The sequence below is a fragment of the Engraulis encrasicolus genome, chromosome 19 (genome assembly GCF_034702125.1).
Source record: "Engraulis encrasicolus isolate BLACKSEA-1 chromosome 19, IST_EnEncr_1.0, whole genome shotgun sequence".
In the NCBI taxonomy this organism is placed as follows: domain Eukaryota; kingdom Metazoa; phylum Chordata; class Actinopteri; order Clupeiformes; family Engraulidae; genus Engraulis; species Engraulis encrasicolus.
Window position 1 is genome coordinate 50,612,007 of NC_085875.1, and position 21,334 is coordinate 50,633,340.

The 21,334-nt window shown below is 43.0% G+C and overlaps 2 protein-coding genes across 2 annotated transcripts in view; both read right to left on the reverse strand.

Moving 5' to 3' along the window:
• The window catches only part of ptger2a (prostaglandin E receptor 2a (subtype EP2)), a 24,313-nt gene extending 12,666 nt beyond the window's left edge, over window positions 1-11,647 (reverse strand). Inside the window, exon 1 of the mRNA XM_063184649.1 lies at window positions 10,320-11,647. Within this exon, the coding sequence (XP_063040719.1) occupies window positions 10,320-11,165 (846 nt within the window). The 5' untranslated portion in view covers window positions 11,166-11,647. The remainder of the gene's footprint in view (window positions 1-10,319) is intronic.
• Window positions 11,648-17,993: 6,346 nt separating this feature from the next.
• On the reverse strand, window positions 17,994-20,884 carry LOC134434787 (tol-Pal system protein TolA-like). Its single transcript, XM_063183404.1, has 3 exons — window positions 20,809-20,884; window positions 20,211-20,267; window positions 17,994-19,197 (listed from the first exon to the last, which is right to left on the reverse strand). The coding sequence occupies exons 2-3, from the start codon at window positions 20,233-20,235 to the stop codon at window positions 18,320-18,322; spliced, it is 903 nt and encodes a 300-aa protein (XP_063039474.1). The 5' UTR covers window positions 20,236-20,267; window positions 20,809-20,884; the 3' UTR covers window positions 17,994-18,319.
• Window positions 20,885-21,334: the final 450 nt, after the last annotated feature.

Here is a 21,334-nt window from a genome sequence, read left to right on the forward strand (position 1 = left end):
ACTTATAAGTAAAATATTGTAACCTTGAGTGCTAAGGTTTTCTCCACCTGGACCAAGTTTAAGAGCCCCTACGGTACACTGAGCACCAAGGAAAAAAGGTGACGACCCAGAAGCACTCAGTTTTCCTGTTTGTTTTCGACATGATGAGAGACAGCTGAGAGGACCTAGGACAGGTCTGTGGAGACGTTTCTCCGACTCTATTTTAGACGCTTGGCCACAGCCTGCAAATATCCAAGAGGGCTGTCCAATATACACTCTTTGGCGTATGCTTGTGGCCTTGTGTTTTGCTGATGCCCCGCGTCTGTGGAGAAAACAATGAAGTTTCCCCGCCATCAGCCTAGCCACAACAGATTTTGGGAGACTGTTCCTCATTCACTTTCCTGATTGCAAATGAGAAAATGACATTAGATTTGCGCTTTTGCAAGATATTGAATTAAACCTCTGTCATTGGTGACGTCATCACGAGGCCATAAGCAGGCAAGTGAGCAAGGGAGCATGGGAGTCCACATATTAGAAAGAACCCTAAGTCAGCTGTCTCTCAGGAGCGGTGAGACTGCTCTGATTTCAATGACATCAAAAAAGTATGGTGTCTGTCAATCTGTTGAAAGGCAGTGGTTCAATACCAATTAAAAGAATACCTCTCAAATGTGTAAGGTGCCTCACTGGGTGCATTAAACTGCAATTTAGCCCAAGTGGAATTATTATTTTATAACGTACAAAGTAGTTGACCCAAAGAGGTCCACAGGGAGCAATACCTTGTGTATGTAGTATGTTATGTGTGTGTACGCGTGTGTGTGTACTGAAAGTGTGTGTGTGTGTGTGTGTGTGTGTGTGTGTGTGTGTGTGTGTGTGTGTGTGTGCATGTACTGAAAGTGTGTGTGTGTGTGCGTGTGCGTGTGTGTGTGTGTGTGTGCGTGTCTGCGTGCGTGCCTGTGTGTGTATCTCTGTCCATCTCCAGGTCTACCATGTTGCCTCACCCTCAACAGAAGATAAGTACTGCTCCATTAAGGATGAGGGCTGGGCCAGGCACTATGGCATACCGATTTCTTTCGATCACAAAAACACCATCATTTGTCTCTGTAGGCACGAAGGCTATTGACCTGAGCTGTGTGTGCGTTTGTGTGTGCGTGTGTGTGTGCGTGTGTGTGTGTGTGTGGAATTGGCCCTGTGCTGACAGCGCTGATGCTTATAAGATTGGTCCCAGGTTTAAGGTTAACCAAAGGGTATCCTACACCTTTAATTAACGTGCAGATTGAATGTCAAATTGAAGAGATAAATTGCTAATACACAATAATCACCAGCCAGTTTGCTTTGATCTATTGCTACTATTGCAAGCTTGGCAGTGATAGCCGCCCTTGTATTAGCAGTAGCATAGCAGAAAAAGGGAACATTCTAATTGCTCACCAAGCCACAGTACTGCTTATTTCTCCCTTCGGGAAACATTAAAATGAAATAAACATTGTGGTTACAATTTAGACAAAAGATTGGACAGGAAAACTGAATGAAATTAAGTGTGCAATGTGATGATGTACAGTAGCAGAAAAGAAATCCTCACGTCAGATTATTTTAACCCATTCTGACCTGAAGGTGCCTGATAAAAAGGCCAGTTCATGCCTATGTGACATGCCTATGTGTAAAAAATTAAACAAAATTGTCAACACTTATTTAAACCTTAATTTCTATAGCAAGTAGAGATACAATACGAGATACAATTTAAAAAAAGATAGCTTTGGCCTTTGTATTGGAGAGAGAGAGAGATAGAGAGAGAGAGAGATAGAGAGAGAGAGAGAGAGAGAGAGAGAGAGAGAGAGAGAGTGTGTGTGTGTGTGTGTGTGTGTGTGTGTGTGTGGGGGGGGGGTGGTGGTGTGTGCTAACACTTCATTCAGGTATGCTTATTGAAACATAAAAAAACTAGAATGGGCACTCGGTAGAGCGCAAACCTTCGCCTACGCCACTTATTTTTTTATGGCCATCTTCAGAGTGTGGGGCATAACATTCTCCAAATTTTGGTGTTAGTTTCATTGAAATCGGACCGGAATATCGTAATATTACATTTTTGGCCCAGTCTTGGCCTCTTATTCAATTCAGCATGCACACGTTGTTCTGGCATATAGTGCTTGGCAAAGAAAAACGTTTTTGACCTTTTCGTGACCTTGACCTTGACCTTTGACCCAATCTCTCCCAAAAAGTAATCGATTGTTCCTTGGGTCATGACCAATCATCCCAGTAAATTTCATGAAAATCGGCTCAATTTACGTTTTTGACCTTTTCGTGACCTTGACCTTGACCTTTGACCCAATCACTCCCAAAAACTAATCGATTGTTCCTTGGGTCATGACCAATCATCCCAGTAAATTTCATAAAAATTGGTTTAATTTACGTTTTTGACCTTTTCGTGACCTTGACCTTGACCCTTGACCTTTGACCCAATCACTCCCAAAAAGTAATCGATTGTTCCTTGGGTCATGACCAATCATCCCACTAAATGTCATAAAAATCGGCTTAATTTATGTTTCCGACCTTTTCGTGACCTTGAGCTTGACCTTTGACCCAATCACTCCCAAAAAGTAATCGATTGTTCCTTGGGTCATGACCAATCATCCCACTAAATTTCATAAAAATCGGCTCAGTTCTGTCTGAGTTATACGAAGTACAAACAAACATTTTGACCTTGACCTTTGACCTTTGACCCAATCACTCCCAAAAACTAATCGATTGTTCCTTGGTTCATGACCAATCATCCCACCAAATTTCATAAAAATCGGCTCAGTTCTGACTGAGTTATACGAAGTACAAACAAACAAACAAACAAACAAACAAACATATTCACAAATAAATAAATAAATAAATAAATAAATAAATAAATAAATACACAGCGATCACAACATAACCTTCGCCAACTTTGTCTTGGCGAAGGTAATGAAAAAATTCTGCGAAACCAAGCTCCCGTTTCTCTTAGTATGTGTTTCGGGCAGCATGCCTTTCATCAGACCTCATGATCTTTTTTGACACCTGGCTTCCCTTTGTTCTGTATCTTTGCATGAGAGAGAAGGTTTACACTTGTAAAACCTAAACACTTGTTCATCATGGAAGCCAACAAACTATGGCAAGTTTTCCTGCTTCAAACATTGCTCCCATCCACTGACCTCTAACAATGGGACCAGCATGTATCTCTTTCTCAACTTCACCCTCATTTCCAATCAAATCTAAATCAATGTTCTCGATATCGCTACTGTCACTATAGTCGTTACCGTGAGTTTTTCCCCCCAGTCTCCAACAGAGAAGAACTACGCTGTCAAAAAGGCTTGGATGTTTTTTTCTGTATGCATTTAAACCAACCAGGAAAGATTTTGTTAGTCTAAGGACACCGCACACACACCCTTTTACCTCCCCAATGTGTATTTCAGGCCATCAGACAATATAAAATTGGCCAAATACTTACAAAATGCCTGCATTGCTGTAAACTAATGAACGTCACTCACAGCGTTAAGGGTAAAAAAAACCCTGCACAGCCGGTGTGAAAGGTAAAACAGCACATGAGTGTCTCCTGGTCAAAATGAGTTAAATATCTACTTTGTGGTTAACGTTTTTCTGACTGTGTACAGTACAGTTTACTGTATGTGTATGGGTGTGTCGCAGTCTCCTCCATTTGAAGGACCATTTGCATGACTATGTTCTGAATAGTGTGTGTGTGTGTGTGTGTGTGTGTGTGTGTGTGTGTGTGTGTGTGTGTGTGTGTGTGTCGGTGTGCGTGTGCGCGTGTTTGTGTATGTGTGCGTGCGTGTGTGAGAGAGAGAGACAGAGTCAGAGTATGTGCAAATTTGAATTCCACCGGAGTTCATGTTTTATTACTTTCCAGTTAATGTATAACCTCACAATATTGCTAAGGCGCTTTTCAGCGATGAAAGGAGGTTATGTGTGACTGTTTGTTTGTATGTGTTTGTAGTCCATTCCTAACCTGAAGCTATGCCTATGCAGTGTCATGTGTTCATGTGATCATCATCCATCGGTTGGCTGTGCGCTATTTTCTGTAGCTCGCTGTCGTATATGAGAATTTATTGACATCATCTGCTCAGCTTTGGGCTACTCACTGATGTACCGGAACATTATAGAAAATTGATCAGTATCAATATCTCAAGGATGTGACTGGGACACCATTTTTATGATCATGTGTGTGACTGCAGTACGTCAGTGGTGTGTGTATGTGTGTGTGTGTGTGCTTGTGTGTGTGTGTGTGCTTGTGTGTGTGTGTGTGTGCTTGTGTGTGTGTAACACTGTTTTTGATCGAATATGAGTTTTTGTTAGGCAGGTCGCCTAAGAAAGATGAACATCATAGCTGACGATAACCACACAACATTACACAACAAAATGCAAGAGCATACAAATTCAGGGTTTGATTAAAGGTTCAAGAGTCAATTCTATCTCTAAAAATGTACAAATTCCCTGAAGAATAAAAGTTCAGAAAACAGCATGGAAATAAAAGAAAAAATGGCCTAATAGTAATCAGGGTGTGGTGTTTTCTGAACCTTCATCCTTGATCAAGTACTCCCAACTCAAACCGGCACCTGTATCACTTTCATGAAATTTGTACCAATTCCTTATTGAAACCCTTTTTATGCAAAGTCCCTTCTGTCCGCGACCCCTATGTAGTACCTGCACCAACCCCCCCTAAGGACCCCGACCCCGAGTTTAGGAACCCCGGGTGAAGTCCATGTGTATTTCAATAGTGTGTATTTCAGGAACCAAACAATGCATCTAGTAACAGACGATACTTCATATAGGCCACTACGGCATGCTGTGCCACAGTGTCCCCCATTCACGTCCTCTGCCCCTGTTTTAGCCCTGTACTGTTCTCTGTGTAGGCCTGAATAGGACATGTTTGTCACAAGTCCACAATACCAGTGTCCATTAAAACTAGTGTAGTCATTGGTAAGTGGTTAGGGCAACAGACTTGCAGCCCAAAGGTTGACGGTTCGATTCCCAACCGGCCAGGTTGGCGGGAGGAGTGATTAACCAGTGCTCTCCCCCATCCTCCTCCTTGACTGAGGTACCCTGAACATGGTGCTGTCCCGCCGAACTGCTCCCTTGGGTCGCCATTTGGGGCTGCCCCCTTGCACGGGTGACACAATAAATAAAAGTTTGTTGTGTGCAGTGAGCACTGTGTGCTGTAGAGCACTGTGTCAAAATAACAATGGGAGTTTCCGAGGCAGACTTTCAAATGTCTCAATCATTCCATTTTTCATGCCCGCCATTGATCTTACATCATTATTAAAAACTTTTACTGGGAGCATGGCCTTGTTGTTTACAGACTTCTTTCTGTTTTCATTCCTGATGTTGCGGCTCAGCTCTAACAAATGACTGTCTCTGTTTTGGCCCTAATTCTGACACTGTGTGTGTGTGTGTGTGTGTGTGTGAGTGAGTGAGTGAGTGAGTGAGTGAGTGAGTGAGTGAGTGAGTGAGTGAGTGAGTGAGTGAGTGAGAGAGAGAGAGAGAGAGAGAGAGAGAGAGAGAGAGAGAGAGAGAGAGTGTGTGTTTTTGTGTGTAAGTATCTGTGTGTGTGTGTGAGAGAGAGAGAGAAAGAGAGAGATCGAGGGAGTGTGTTTTTGTGTGTGTGTGAGTGTGACAGAGAGAGTGAGTGTGTGTGTGTGTGTGTGTGTGTGTGTGTGTGTGTGTGTGTGTGTGTGTGTGTGTGTGTGTGTGTGTGTGTGTGTGTGTGTGTGTGTGTGTGTGTGTGTGTGTGTGTTGTTGCGACACCAGTAAGAGCCTTGATTCCTGAGGACTGTAAACACATGTGTTGTTGAGTTGGGTGACGCTGCGCCGCTCTGCTCTGCTCTGCTCTGCGGTGACTTTCTCAAAACCAAAGTCGCTTACTAAATTAGCTACTTCGTTGTTTTCAATGCATTTTCCCATTGGCAACTACCGAAGTTGCTAACAGGCTAACAACTTCTCTTTTGAGAAACTCACCCCTGCTCTGCGGTGACTTATGGGGCCACTCTCTCTTCCTTCCTCCTCTGTGTTTTTCCTCATCAATGCTTGCAGCAGGATTGTTTGTCTGGTTGTGTTCAAAGCTCTTGCACAGCTCGGAGTGTCCAGTGTGATGTGTTTCATGTAAGCCCTGCTGCCGGGGCTGAACTGGAGTAAAAAAAAGTCAGGCTGGGCATTTTCAGGCAAGACGCGGCCACTAAAACGATAAAGGGACGCAATCAGGGCTCTAAATTAACTTTTTCCACTACCAGCCAATTTGGCTAGTGGATTTTTTTTTCTTACCAGCCAAACAGAAGTTCAACTAGCCATTTTTGTTTAATCTCGCCAAAATAGACTATGCATTAGGCTAGTTATTTGTTTAAATTATGGTCATTTTGTTCAACTATTTCTACAACACAGATACACTATAGGCCTGCATAGGATACTATATGCCTACATAATAAGCATATCATATTATATTATATATTTTTTCATTATTTTTTAACTTCTGCTTTATTTTTTACTTTCATTACTTAGGCCTAATCAATTTGATTAGTTTTTGTTAAATTCCTCTGGAAACAGCTGAATCACATCACACAAGCCACTCACATAACAGACCTTTAACATAGGCCTACAGTAACCAAGCACACAGCCAAACACTTCAAAACCTCACATACGACGCACACCCCAAGGAAGGAGAAGAGATGAAAGGAAAAGGAGAGGAGAGAGGAGGAGCGCAACAAAATGACAAGAAGCCTAGTTTAACTAAAAGTAAATAATATCTCGGGAATCTTCGCTTCCTTTGTTACTTCCACAGCTACGTCGTTGGCTGCTTTTTTTTCTTTCCGATTGCGTGGGCTTTCCAACTTAGTTGCGCCAGGACTCGGAACATTTCAGAAGACAACTGAACTGACAGCTACGGTCACACTACTCTGACAGTCAGCTCTCCTCCTCTGCCCTTGTCGCTATTTCGTTCCACAACCACTCATTTTTTAACGTCACTATTATTACGGTTACAATTACTACTAGCATTCACCAACACACAGAACCTTGCTCTAACCCCCGCAACATATTCATCACTCGCACAAAACATAGCCTACAGAACAGAAGTAGCTCTATGCATAATCTGCGTTAGTCCTGTCATTGAAACGGTTACAGCAAGGTTCATATAGTAATAATAGCAGTAGTGACGTTAAAAAAGGTTGTAGCGAAAGCGACGAGAGCTTAGGAGGAGAGCTGCCTGTCAGAATAGTGTGAGCGCAGCGTAGCTGACAGAAGGCTGGTCGTCTGAAATGTTTTCAATCCTGGCGCGCGCAAGCAACAGCATGGAGTTGCCGCTCCCTGCACGGGAAAGCCCACGGTGGGAGGCTACGTCGTGACGCTAGTGTCCATGGGTAATGTAGGAAATCTCTCCGTCTAACGTTCGTCAGAGCAGCGGTTTACCGTTCATAATTTACTGTACTCCGGCGCTACTAGCCAAATTGGCGGGTAGGTATTTTTTTCTACTAGCCAAAATGAATTTTCACCCGTGTTTGGCGTGTTGGCGTGTGTTAATTTAGAGCCCTGGACGCAACGATGCTGTCTGAACCAGCGTGCCTGAATTCTGAAATACTTTGCAAGGGTGGCTTGATGGATCATTAGGTATTATAAAGTGCACATCAACATTCTGTGGTAATTGGGCTCAGTGGAACTGAGTGGAACTAGGGGAAGGGCAGGGCCAAAATCATCAACAGTCCACCGAGCAAATGCCATGTATGCCATATGGCCAGTCCAGCAGTGCCTGCTGCTAGCCCCCCCACCAAAGGCACGAGTGCTGCGGACGGACACCCACCCAGGGAGCCCCTTTTACTCCCCACTTTTCTCCACTCCACTGCACTTCTGCATTGTCTTCGTTTCCTTCCCCAAACACCATACATTGGCTGTCCCTCTTCTTCGAGGAAACACTTTTATCTACCGTACAGGGGCCTTTACGACACAAACCTGTGTTTCGTTACATCACCACTCCCTCACTCCAGTCTATATATAATATGCTTGCTCCTTAAAAGGGCACAGGGTTATCTCTGATGAGAAGGAAGGAAGGAAGGAGGCCAACCATACACCACTTTTGAAGTTAGATGCACATCGGGTGACATTTCACTTTTCGGTTATGTCATACAGTAACTGGTTGCACTGTGAAAAAGGGGATGTCATAGTTCAAAGTAAGTAGCACCATAATACGCACAGTTCCACTAGTGGACTGGGATAGTCACTGAAATACCTTTACTACCTTAGTACTACACCACTATGACAGTACACAGGACCTTTAGGCGTAATACATTACGACTTGGTCATTGAAATTTTAGCCTTTAAGAGTGTACCGTCACACCGGTGTGACGGGAATATTCGGGCAGTGAAAGTTCTATAGAATTCTGGGCGTCATACAAAACAATATGAAATTGTAGAATCTTGCATTGTTAGAGAACGCATTCTTTTTATAGAATGCTCAAAAACCCACACTCTTAAAGGTTAGTAACAGCTAGTTCATAACGGCGGCTGTGTCTTGCTGGAATAAAACATTATGGGGAGTCAAATTCTGCAGGTGGCCAGAGTAACTTCAACTCTACAGCTCTTAATATTTACTCAAGTGGTAGGCTACACATAGTAAATATACTGTAATATAATACGTATTAAAAGGAGTTCACTGATGAAATCTGAAAATGTTACACTGACCAAAAAGTAAAATGAGCATTATTTTTGAGCGGGAAACAGAGTTAATTTCAAGTCTTTAAAATTAAAAGTATTTTTACACTAGTATTTTTTTACTGTAGGGAACTTCAAATGCCTCTCTGTCTACCTCCGTTTCTGTTCTCCACAAATGTTCAAGCACCACTTGCTCTAAAGCTTATTATGTTTACACAGTAGAAAAACATCTGTGGTAAATCGACACTTAGAGAGTCAATTTAACAACTTCCATGTTGTATTTGGTCTCAGAGTACTCTGTAAGTCTTGCATTAGCTCTTGAGCAGCGGGTAGGCCTATCTGCCTTGTGCAGCACTGTGTGTAATTGGTTTCCTCGGCATTAACAGATATGAGTTTCATTAGGTTCTTCATGCAATATATTTTGATATTAATATTTGCATAATCTCTGTCCTATTAGCATATGCAATGGGCTAGTGTGATTGTGAGTTAATGGCTTATTGTAATGAACAGTATTTGCATGCATCAGGCATTACCGGACAGGAAGCCTCAGGCTGTGGCAAAGCTAAGAAACTAATTAATATGTTATGTTCCCCTTTTGAACCCTACATTCAAGCATTTCATTAACTGTCACAAAGAACTGTCAAAAATGTCTGGAAAAATATAAACAAATGTAACTTAAAAGGAACTGAGACAAACCATCTTCCACAAGTAGAGTTGCCCCCTGTCACAGGTAAATTTGCCACTTCTGGCATAAAACAAACAGACAAACAAAGAAGACTTTCATAATCCAATCGATCCTTTGTTTTGTAACCAATGGTGCCATTTGGTGTATGGAAAAAAATATTTTATAGACCAGGACACACCATTGACAACAGGGACAATCAGGTTGGTATACAACCAGGACACAGACGTGTCACTAGAAGGGCAGCGCTGGCAAAATCACTGTCCTTAGAAGGAGTAATGTTTCTGTCTCTGGGTCAGTGTCTTAGAAAGAGAAATGTGTCTGTCTCTGTGTCAGTATCTTAGAAGGAGTAATGGTTCTGTCTCTGGGTCAGTGAATGCATTTTCTTGTCTAGGAAAAGCAATTTCCTTCAGCTTTCCTAAAAAGCAAGTGCAGAGTGAGAGACAATGTTGTAGCTTGAGAGTCCTCTGTGACTTGGCTCTCAGATACTGTGCTGTATTTGTTTACATTGAAAATGGTAAAATACAAATCTGGGGTGTACAGTACAAATGCAGTCAGCACTGCACTGAGAGACGATTCAACGACATGCAGAATGTATTTAGCCTCAGTGTACTCTCTTAGAGTTTTATTAACACTTGAGGGTGTTTTACTGTGTAACGTAAATAGTGAAGTGGAATAGCCACTAATGAGCGCACCACAGGGTGTAAAACAAAATATTTGCCTACCCCTACAGTACTGTACAATCACACTTAACTACTCGGCTTATTGCATCTGATTGAGAGAAGCCCATGTGACAACCTTTCCCCACAACAGTTAATGAGAGTAATTAATTCCCTCCATTCATAAAATGGAAGTTCGAAACTCGAGGAAACATATCAGCATGCAAATTGTCTTCCCATAGCCTGCTCAAAAGAGTTTCCCCAAGAGTTTACAACATTAAATTAGTAAACAAGTTCATCAGAAGGCCTATATAATAATAGGCTAAATATCTTACCATCAACGGAAGTGAACAGATGACGAATATGACCGTCATGAACACCAAGAGGCTGAGATGCTCGAACTCCTCAGCCATGGAGAAGTACCGCCGGTCCTTTTTGCTCCGCGTGGTAATGGACCCACCGTTCATTCGGCTTCTCCGCCGGTACATCAACACCAAGTGGTAGACCACAAAGCCGTTGCAGGCCACTATAGTCACTACAATCACGAGCATGACGGTCGCGTAGACCTCCGAGTACACGCGGTCCTCCACGCCCCGCGGATTCATGTCAATAAAGCACCAGGTCCCGGGACAGTACTGGACGTACTTCCCGAAGCCAAAAAAAGGCATTAGGCAAAACAGAAAGCACAGCAGGTATATTACAGGCAGCGTGAGGTACCCACAACGCTTGCTGATGTACCGCCCGTACAGGTAAGGATAGCCGATGGAAAGGCACCTCTCCAGAGCCATCGCCAACAGTATGGATAGAGTTGCCAAGCTGAAAAAAGTCATGGTGAAGCCGAAATAGTTACAGACGACGCTGTTGTCGCCCATGCCAATCATGGAGGTGTTCATGGAGTAGGAGGTCAGCACCAGAGGGCTGACCAGGCATGTCCCGGCGAGGTCCGTGATGACCAGCGTGGTCACCAGCAGGCGGAACAGCGAGAGCCGCTGCCTGCTCTTCTCCTTCCTCCGCCGGACCTCCAGGAGCACCAGGGCTACGACGTTGCCGAGGACTCCCGCGGCGAACATGACCGCGCTGATGAGCGGGCTGCCGGGCTCCACGTCGTGTCTCCTGTGACAGGTGTCATTCTCCCCGTCCTGGATCTGTACGTGTCCGGGGGTGGCATTCTCCCCGTCCATATGGATCTGTCCGTGTCCGGTTAAGTTGTGCGTTTGTCTTGTGTGTCTTCAGAATGGGGAATTCAGTCACGGCGCTTCTGTCATTTCAAATCCTCTGGTGGTGTGGCAAAAAGAGCACTGAACTGAGCACTTCTAGACTCCCTTTGTGCTGGCTGGCTGAGTTGACTTTGGCTAACTTTGCGACAGAAAAACGTCTTACTTCAGAGCACATGGTCTGGCATTGTGTGCGCTCCTGCTATATAGTTCCAGGTCTTGGGACAACTCCACGCTATAAAGAACACGAGCCGCGTCCAGGATTAAGTGCGCACGAGCCTAATGTCTCTCCCGCGTCTTGAGGAATCGCAGAGGGTGGATGGACGCGTGGACCAGGCGTGCTGTGAATGAGCTGCTGGAGGGCAACGAGGAATGATGCAGCAACGTCACGACATGGACCGGTCGACACGCCCGCTAGTCTTCAGATTTCAAATCGAGCAGCAGACAGATCAACTTTAGAATCGTTTGCTGACTTTTGTTAGACCTACTGACTGAAAAATGGGATGACTCAACAGTCGAACATCGCAACTTTTACACCCTTCCATTTGATTTTGGTTTGTTGGTTTCTTGTTAAAAAAAAGTCTACATCACAAGCTAGAGTAGCCTACATGTTTACGTTTAGGTCTGGTATCAAAGCAACGAGTAATTCAAACTTTGAGGGTCAGCTAAATGGATCAATGGGCCTATTCTGTATGAGTTACTCACATTGATTTAAATGTTAGGCCTACCCATGTGAACAATTCCCTTCCATGTTTCCCCCTCTGTCCTCTCTCCCCTGTCTTCTCCATTACGCATTCATCATAGACCACCTCTAATGCTTAAAGCCTCACAACTAAACGTAATTTATCACAGACCCATAAATCTTTCATCGAAGGTGCCTTTATTTCGCGCCCTCCTCAGACCGCATTTGCTTTCTTTTCTGCGAGAGCCCGTAATGAACTCCCAACCTTCAGGTAATTCCGCGCGCCGAGGCACTGATCTCAGCGCAGATTACGTGTGCCTACATGTCTGGTGGAAACGAGGAACGTTTTCGATTCATCACTACCTCATTGCTCTCTGGGGTGACGCAGAGGCATCAGGGTTCATGCTAAATGATGTAGGCTACCCGAGTCCAGATGCGGTTGTCTTGCTGCGCTTAAAGTATTTCCAGTGTTTTATGGCCCTCCTTCAGATAAGCACACACTAGACAGGCTGTGGGCACAATATTTACTGCCGGATTATTTAACCAAAGCCCTGATAGCAGTTTCAAATTACTGGTGTGGACCTCGGCAGATGCAGTTCCTTCTTTGTCCTTGTAAAATGTCTCTATTTGTTATAAACAGCAACCTACAGTATTAGGCCTATACGCTTTGAATGCAGCTTTGTAAATGCACACAAATGCACATTTTGTTTTTATTTTCCCGTTGTTTAAACAACAGTTTACCTTGTCCAAATGAGCATTAGCCCATCAATAAGGTCTCTCTCACGCAGCCCTACACTAATTAATGAATTAATTAATTAATTAAATAAATCTAATTTCAATGGCAGCAGGGCTCAGTGTATGCACACACACACACACACACACGCACGCACGCACGCACGCACGCACGCACACACACACACACACGCGCGCGCGCACGCACACACACACACACACACACACACACACACACACACACACACACACACACACACACACACACACACACACACACACACACACACACACACACACACACACACCTATATTGACCAAAAGATTTTCTCCTCTCTGGCCATGAAAGGATGCACAGCTTTGGATGTCTACTTTTATTTAGTTCTATTTCACATCCGGGCTGTTGCCTGTTTTTCAAGTGAGCTCTTGCAAAGACATCAGCAACCTGTTCACCAAACCATGTCCTCTACTCCGTATTCAGGGCTATCCAAATGGCGGCCCTGGGGCCAGATGCGGTCAGACCAAAATGAAAACAAATATGTGCGCTATCAGTGTCCGTACGTAACACTTCAGGTTAGGGATATTTCTCCTATGCACATGAGAGTGATACCTTATCTTAAATAGTCCCATGGTAGACCATTACAAGGCTATACTAAGAAATAGAGAAGCGAATATCTGTTCTGTCTGGAAAGTTATCCGCTTGTTCACCCTCACCTTGGACGGTTACGCATTCCATGTTCGGCCCCTTCATTGAGAGGAATTTGAAAAACGGACCCTCAGTGACGTTTATTTGAATACCCATATCATATTTATCCAGATACTAATAATGCCCTCTATAGTAATCAATGTCATCTATTGCAGGGGGTCCCAAACTTAACTACACTGTAAAACACTGCAGCCACTTAAACCTAAAAAAGTAAGTGGCCCTGTTGCCTTAAGTCAACTCAACTTGAGAAAGCCTTGAGCTGAGTTAATTCTCAAGTTGAGTTCATTTAGTCAGCAGGGCAACTTCCTTTTTATTTTTAACTGGCTCGCATTGATTTACAGTGCATGACACATACCAGTAGATTCCAAGGCCCGTTTTACATGTGTCATACCACACTATTTTGTTGGTGCGCCACCTATTACAACCATAGTCTAGATCTGTGAGTCCCACTGGGTATATATAAAATAATAACAATAGTTGCAGTAGACTATGATAACATGGCTCTTAAGTAATTGGAATATTGTTGACCTTATCATTTTGTACTTTTTTGAGCACATTTATTCAATTGTACATTTTGTTTTGCTATACTTTTCCTGGCAACTTGCCACAGCCCTCGAGTACCATCTCAGCCGCTTTGGATAAAAGCATCACTAAGTGAAATGTAGCCTAATGTAATGTGACAAGTGAGTTAAACAGACTGGCTGCTTGCTCAGTTGCCAGCAGATTTGTACGAGGCTTCAGGAGGGAGGTTTACAAATGTTCTACCACAGTGATGTAGTCTACTTTTTATGGTGGGTATAATGTATAGTTGAGCATTTTCTGAAGTGGGTTTACTGTATATATTTGTGCTATTCAAAACAATGGATCAATCAATTTTAAGTGGGTATACTGAAATCCCTGAAATTTAGAAGTCGGTATACTCCGTATACCCGCGTTCTACGTAGACTACACCACTGTTCTACCATCAAACTCTGTATGAGGCTTCAGGAGGGAGGTTTACAAAATCGAACTCTGTATGAGGCTTTAGGAGGGAGGTTTACAATTGTTCTACCGTCAAACTCTGTATGAGGCTTCAGGAGGGAGGTTTACAAAATCGAACTCTGTATGAGGCGTCAGGAGAGAGGTTTACAAATGTTCTACCGTCAAACTCTGCTAGTTGGCAACCGTTGTGCTCACCCTCCCTCCCATCCGGGCCACAGCACCAGTGTAACAGAGGTCAGCTCTGCACTAGTTTGCCACTCAGGGTTCGAACCTGCAAAGGAGGTAACACTCAATCACTATTATTTGACATATCGTGACATTGGATGACTATCTACTAAAAACTGTTACAAATTGTCAGCAGTCATCACTGTGTGTGACTGTGGGAGTCAGTAAATGACGTTTTTGTGAGTGACTGAGTTTTTTAAACGACATTTTTTTGAGTGTGTCATTTTCATTCAGGAAAAAGGAAGACAGAAGTCATTTGAGGGTACTGGTATTAACAAGAACAATTAGTTTAGTGTAGTGCATGTTTAAAAATACCTGTCCTCTCTTTCTCTCTCCCTCTCTCTCCCTGCCACCATGCCCTTTTCCTGTGATTGTGTGCGTGCGTGCGTGCGTGCGTGCGTGCGTGTGTGTGTGTGTGTGAGTGTGTTTTAAAGTGAGGTTAATAAACATGCTCTCTATGCAACCAGCTGCAAACACAACACCTCTCATTTCGCAATCAGTGCAAGTGACGTGTGTGTGTGTGTGTGTGTGTGTGTGTGTGTGTGTGTGTGTGTGTGTGAGAGAGAGAGAGAGAGAGAGCGAGAGAGAGAGAGAGAGAGAGAGAGAGAGAGAGAGAGAGAGAGAGAGAGAGAGAGAGAGAGAGGGAGAGAGAGAGAATGAATAAGTGGCATATGTAGCGTCCCATTCACCACATTGAAATGTGAGCGTGCAATTATGAATGATACAATACATTGCAAACAGCTGGTACATGCCACTCAAATGGCCTTATGGATGGAGGTTTGGGCTGTTTATCTGACATGGCTGATAAAGACAGCTGCCTCACAGCTGGCAACGAGTGTGTGACGTTTGCAAGGGCAATGCTAAATTTCATACATTCCTCCTGAGAGAGAGAGAGAGAGAGAGAGAGAGAGAGAGAGAGAGAGAGAGAGAGAGAGAGAGAGAGAGAGAACATACTTTCACAGTGATTTGTGTGATTGCTGCATTTATGAATGAACACACACACACACACACACACACACACACACACACACACACACACACACACACACACACACACACACACACACACACACACACACACACACACACACACACACACACACACACACACACACACACACACGCATATGCACAGTTTAGACGGGCAACTCTAATATCACGGTATGTTTAACTTTAAGTAATTCTATGCAAATGAAATAAATGTCCTTGTATTCTTGGTTGCACAAAGCACATTCGACTATACTGCATACAGGGCTTGCGCTAAGCATAGGCAGACTAGGCGGTCGACAAGGGGGCACCAAGGCCCACAGAATTACAATATTAAGCAAAATAAAGCATTAATCATTTTTAAAAGGTGCTCACATTTACATGGCATGAGATCAGCTGTGCTTGATCAGATGTATGACACCATGTTTACAGATGCCAATGTCAAATTGCACAAAGAGGAAAGATCGGTGCTCATCTAGGGCACCAAATTGACTAGAACCGGCCCTGACTGCATACACCATATCATAGTATTCACCCTCATGAAGTAACATTCTGTTGTCCTTACAGCGCTCCCCCTCATTGTAACATTCTATTGTCCTACAGTGCTCACAATTTCACAGCATGTTTCACTTGTAGTAATGCTAAGCATGTGGCACGTTAAACTGCTTGTACCTTGGTTACATACAGTACGTGTGGGATGTACACGGCACTTAACAGCACGGCATATCATGCTGCTGTCCGGCCCTCATAGCGTAACATAACATTTGGGTCCAGCATGAGTTTGGCACTCCGGTGAAAAAGGACATATCCTACTGTGCTTGGTACACATCCTCTTCTGTTGTAGTCTTGCGCCCTCTTTTGGTGTGACTGCCACACTACATGCACGTGATTGATGACTGGCATCAGTGCAGTACATAATGTGTGTTACAGTAAAAGCGAGATAGCTGATGAGTTACATTTTTTCTCGATTGCTTACACAATTTCTGGAATCATGTCTTGAATTCTCAAAACTCTACACACAAGTCCAAAAACTCACACACAACGGGCAAAACCCCTCACTACCCCTGAAAAATGAATGTCTTATCTCAAAATTCTGGATGTGGTGCTACACCTGAAATCCATGTTTGTCCGCCATGGAATCTGTGAATTCTTTAAAAGTGACAATGGGCCCCACTTTTCAGGCAGCTACTTTAAAGAGTTTGCAGTCAAGTATGGCTTTGTGCACACCACAAGCAGCCCCAATTTTCCTCAGAGCAATGGGGAGGCCGAACGAGCTGTACAAACTGTGAAAAGCCTGTTAACTAAAGCGTCAGACCCGTACCTCGCATTACTGGCCTACAGAGCAACCCCCCTGCAGAACGGATATAGCCCAGCGGAGCTGTTGATGGGGCGCCGCCTCTGTACTACTGTCCCCACTCTTCCGACACTGCTGAACCCTGCTTTACCAGACTACAATACGGTGGGGGCCAAAGGAGAAGAGGAAGAACGACGGCAGAGAATTGTGTGTAGTGTCATGAAAAGAGTATGTTTTAAAACTGAAATGTGAGTGTAAAGAAGGAATTTGTGTTTACAGTTCAGTGACATTGGGAGTTGGGAAATGGGTGAGATGTGTGTGAAGAACCAGAAATTGCATGCAAACAAAAAACTAACACTGTAAAAATCAAGCTAACCAATGTCCACTTAGCTTGAGTAACTACTTGTAACTTGAATAACTACTCATAACCATGAATAACTACTTGTGGGCAGCCGTGGTGTAATGGTTAGGGAGTTGGACTGAATAATCAAAGAGTTGCAGGTTCAAATCCCACCCTTACCTCTCCCCACACCTCCATCCATAGCTGAATTGCCCTTGAGCAAGGCACCTAACCCCATATTGCTCCAAGGACTGTCACCAATAGGCGCATTGGATTAAACAAAAACAAAAAAAATCAGCTAAGTGTAATTTCATGAATAGCTATAAACGGTAGTAAAACCATGGTTCATTTTCATAAGGCAGAAGGTGTTCCGTCATTACGAGCACGGAGCCTGAGTATTCACACCCCTCACCATATGTTGGGGTCTGCCCATTGATCAGACAGCCCATTAGTCCGACAGCCCATAAGTCATACAATAAGCCATAGACGAGCATAACGTTCAGGCTACTGGGCTAGCAGGCTACAAGCTATATGCCTGTAATGACGGTTAGGGTTAGGGTTGGGCATAGTTTTAACTTTTCAGTTATCTTAACAAAATTATGCCTCTAAAATAATTGTATACTGACAGAACATGCCTTTAATGACGGTTAGGGTTAGGAATTTGTTTAGGTTTGGACATAGCAGGCCTACATGTGTGGTCGGACTAATGGGCTGTCGGTCCAATGGGATGTAACCCCTCATGTTATAGAAACAAACAACATGCAGGAGTAGGCCTACCAAATACACAATAAGATGAGGCTAAGATGGTTTGAAAAAAACTCTCTTTATTAACCCCTTAGCGCAGAGCCAATGTTATAACTTTACTGTCACCAAAATTGTAATGGCTATGTCATAATCTGTTACTTAAGGCTCTTGGTACTGTCATCATAGAAATGTTGTCATGATGTAGTTTAGTATTTTCAGCAAATAGTGAATAGGCCCGCCGGCGACCCCATCTGCAGTAAGAGGCTACAACAATAGGAACAGTTTACCCCCTTGCAATTTCCTTTTTTAGATTTTTTTTAAGACTAAACTATTAAGATGTGGTCCTTGTTATAAATTTGCTGTTAGCAGAATGGCATTTCTATAGACTCTGTGTAATATTGAAGTAGCATAGCACTACGGTAGTGAAAAACTAATAGAATGTTCCACTGGTGTTTTTTTGACTGCTACCATCAAAAGATGTTGCCTTCTGGAGCCTTTGGGCTGCAGCCTTCAGTGCCTCAGCTTTCTTGAGCTCTTTGGCTGCTGCCTTCTTCAGCGCCGCTGCCTCGTTGGATGCTGCAGTCTTCAGTGCTGCTGCCTCCTTGCGATTCTTGGCTGCTGTAGTCGCCAACTCTTTAGCTTTCTTCAACTCTTTCTCAGCTGCATTCTCCAGATCCTTTGCTTTCTTGAGCTGTTTGTCGGCTGTCGTCTGTAGAGCTTTTGCTTTATTGAGATCTTTGTCTGCTGCTGCCTCCAGTGTTTTTGCTCTCTTGTCTACTGCAGCCTGTAGTGTTCTTGCGTTTTTGATATTATTGTCCGGCGTTGCAGCCTTTGGTCCTTCATCTTCGCACTCGCTGTCTGTTTCCTCCTTGGGCTTGTTGACTCCTGTAGTCTTCAGTGCAGCGGCCTCCTTCAGCTTGCTGGCTGCTGCTGTCATCAATGCTACGGCTTCCTGAATCGTTTTGGCTGCTACGGTCATCGGTGTTGCTGCGTCTTTGTGCTTGTTGGCTGCTGCCGTCTCCAATGCTTCTGCCTTCTTGAGCTCATTGGCTGCTGCAGTCGCCAGCGCTTCTGCTTTCTTGAACTTGTTGGCTGCTGTCTTGAGCTTATTGGCTGCAGCATTTTTTGGTGTCGCTGTAGTCTCGGGCTGGTTGTCTGATACAGACTGTGCCAGTTGCTGGTTCTCTGTAGTAGCCTTCAGTGTTGGTTCCTCCTTGGACTGGTTGTCTGCCTTAGGTTTCTTCGCAGGATTTTCATCACCAACTTGATCGCTGAATGTCAAACTGGACCGCTTACTGCCTCCAATACCTTTTGAAGAGAGCACAAAACAATTATGAAATTGTAATAAAATGAGTAGGCTACCGTATTTACTTGAGGTGTTTTTACAGCAACTAGAGATGAGCAAGATATGAAACGAGCAGTAAATGTTCAATTTATTTATGTTAAGTGAACATTAGAGGTCATAGGTCATAGAGATTTGTTTCCTACAAACGCCACCTCCGTTGAAGTTGGGACACTCGGTAAACTGTGAATAGCAACAAAATACTATAATTTTCAAAACATCCGATTCTTACATTTCATGGTGAATAGTCAGAAGAAAACATATAAATCAATTGAATTCAAAGAAAGACATGTTGACATCTGTAATCAGGGAACAGTTGCCCATGTCTTCTGGGTCCATTTCAAGTCAGCTCAGCCACATAGGAATGTTAAACCTCTACATAATTTGTACACATTAAGTATTCTCAATATGGTCAATATGGTTTTCACTTGGGTCAATCGTTGGGGTGCCAGAGTTAGACAACAGATACATGTAGGCCTACGTGTATATTTCATGATCTCATAAACCTCTATAATGATTGCAAACATAAGTAGACTCAAATAAAATACCCCTAGTTTCAGATATATTCAAGACCAGCTTGTTCTATTTAATCCACACAAACACAGTTTCCAATTCTCTGGCTATCCCTTCACAATGTTCATCATAAGTGTTTGGTGCACAATGCATTGCCGTGATTAAGGCCAAGATTCCTAACCAATTATTGAACAAAGACACATTATTTGGAAAGTATACATATTTCGATTGATTTGAAACTTTTTTTTTTCAGCAAAAACTGAGAAGATATTTGAAATCAAAATATTCTTTTTGTTTTGTTTTAGCTGGACGCTGGAAATATTAAGATAAAGAAATGTGTAAATACTTGAAATAGTTGAATATGTGGGCTGTAATTCTATAATATAATGTTCAATTTTTTAATGTAATTATGGAAATAAACAAACTAGCCTACTTTATTTCATGTTTCTACAACACAAAAACTTACATATTGTCAGATGGTGTTCATCCATAATGAGTCCACAGCCAAAATGCCAGAGTGTGCCTAATAAAAATAATACAGAATATTAGTGAGTTGGATGCTGTAATCAACCATAAAGCAGACAACACATGTCTTCGAGTATGCCAACGTGGAAGAACACACTGAGTCTGTCATGAACCAGTATATCCAGGAACGTTTTTATAAAAATGCCCTTGGCTAATGGCTGATCAGGAACCCTGCTTAATAACTAGGGAAGTTCATTTATTGCTGAAGACCAATAATTTGAGAACAAAACAAAATGTACTCTGCACTTCAGTGTTTGACACTTCTGTGTCTGTGCAAATAGAACTGAACACTGCATAAACATCTAAAGAAGAAAGCTGGTACAGCACAGATATGTTCTTTTTTATCTTATTACTGGTATTATTTAAAAGGTATAACGACAAAGTCAGCGAACATGCTTTTTGAGCCCACTCACACATATTCTGATGTAGGCTACCCATTAGGCCTATTCTACTGAAGTATCACATTCTATTAAAAAGATAGATATACATAGAAGACAAGATGGTTATCTTATGGAATAATCAGAAATACATTTTCTTACCTATAACTTTTGTCTTCCAGTGAATTTGAATGTTTTTCTGTGAGCAACGCCAATGTCTCTTTGTGTGCTAGGCCAGGAGGAAACTTTTTACACCAGTCTCACCTGTAGGGCAAGGTGTGGCCTGGATGTTGTTATGTCACACGGTAGGATTGGACTCAATTCATTGGCCAATAGACGGACATAAGACAGCCTACTCTAGCGATGTCATGATTTTCTTTCTTTCTTTCTTTCTTTCTTGAATGAATGAATGAAAGTGTCCCAGCCACCACAGTCAAGTCGTATATTGAAACTGGTTATATTGCATTGCTGTATATTTTGGAACCATTCCAGTGGTTAGTTGAATAATATTCAGCACTAAATTATACTGTAGCTTAGTTCCCTGGTTTGGTAGCATTCTTATATCCTTCTGGGAAGTTATGTTTTGTATGGTTTTAGTGTAAATGAAAGTAAAACAGCCTATTGGACATATCCAATATATTCAGGTAATATAGTGCACTACTGTACAGGGGGGTCAATGGGCTGAAAC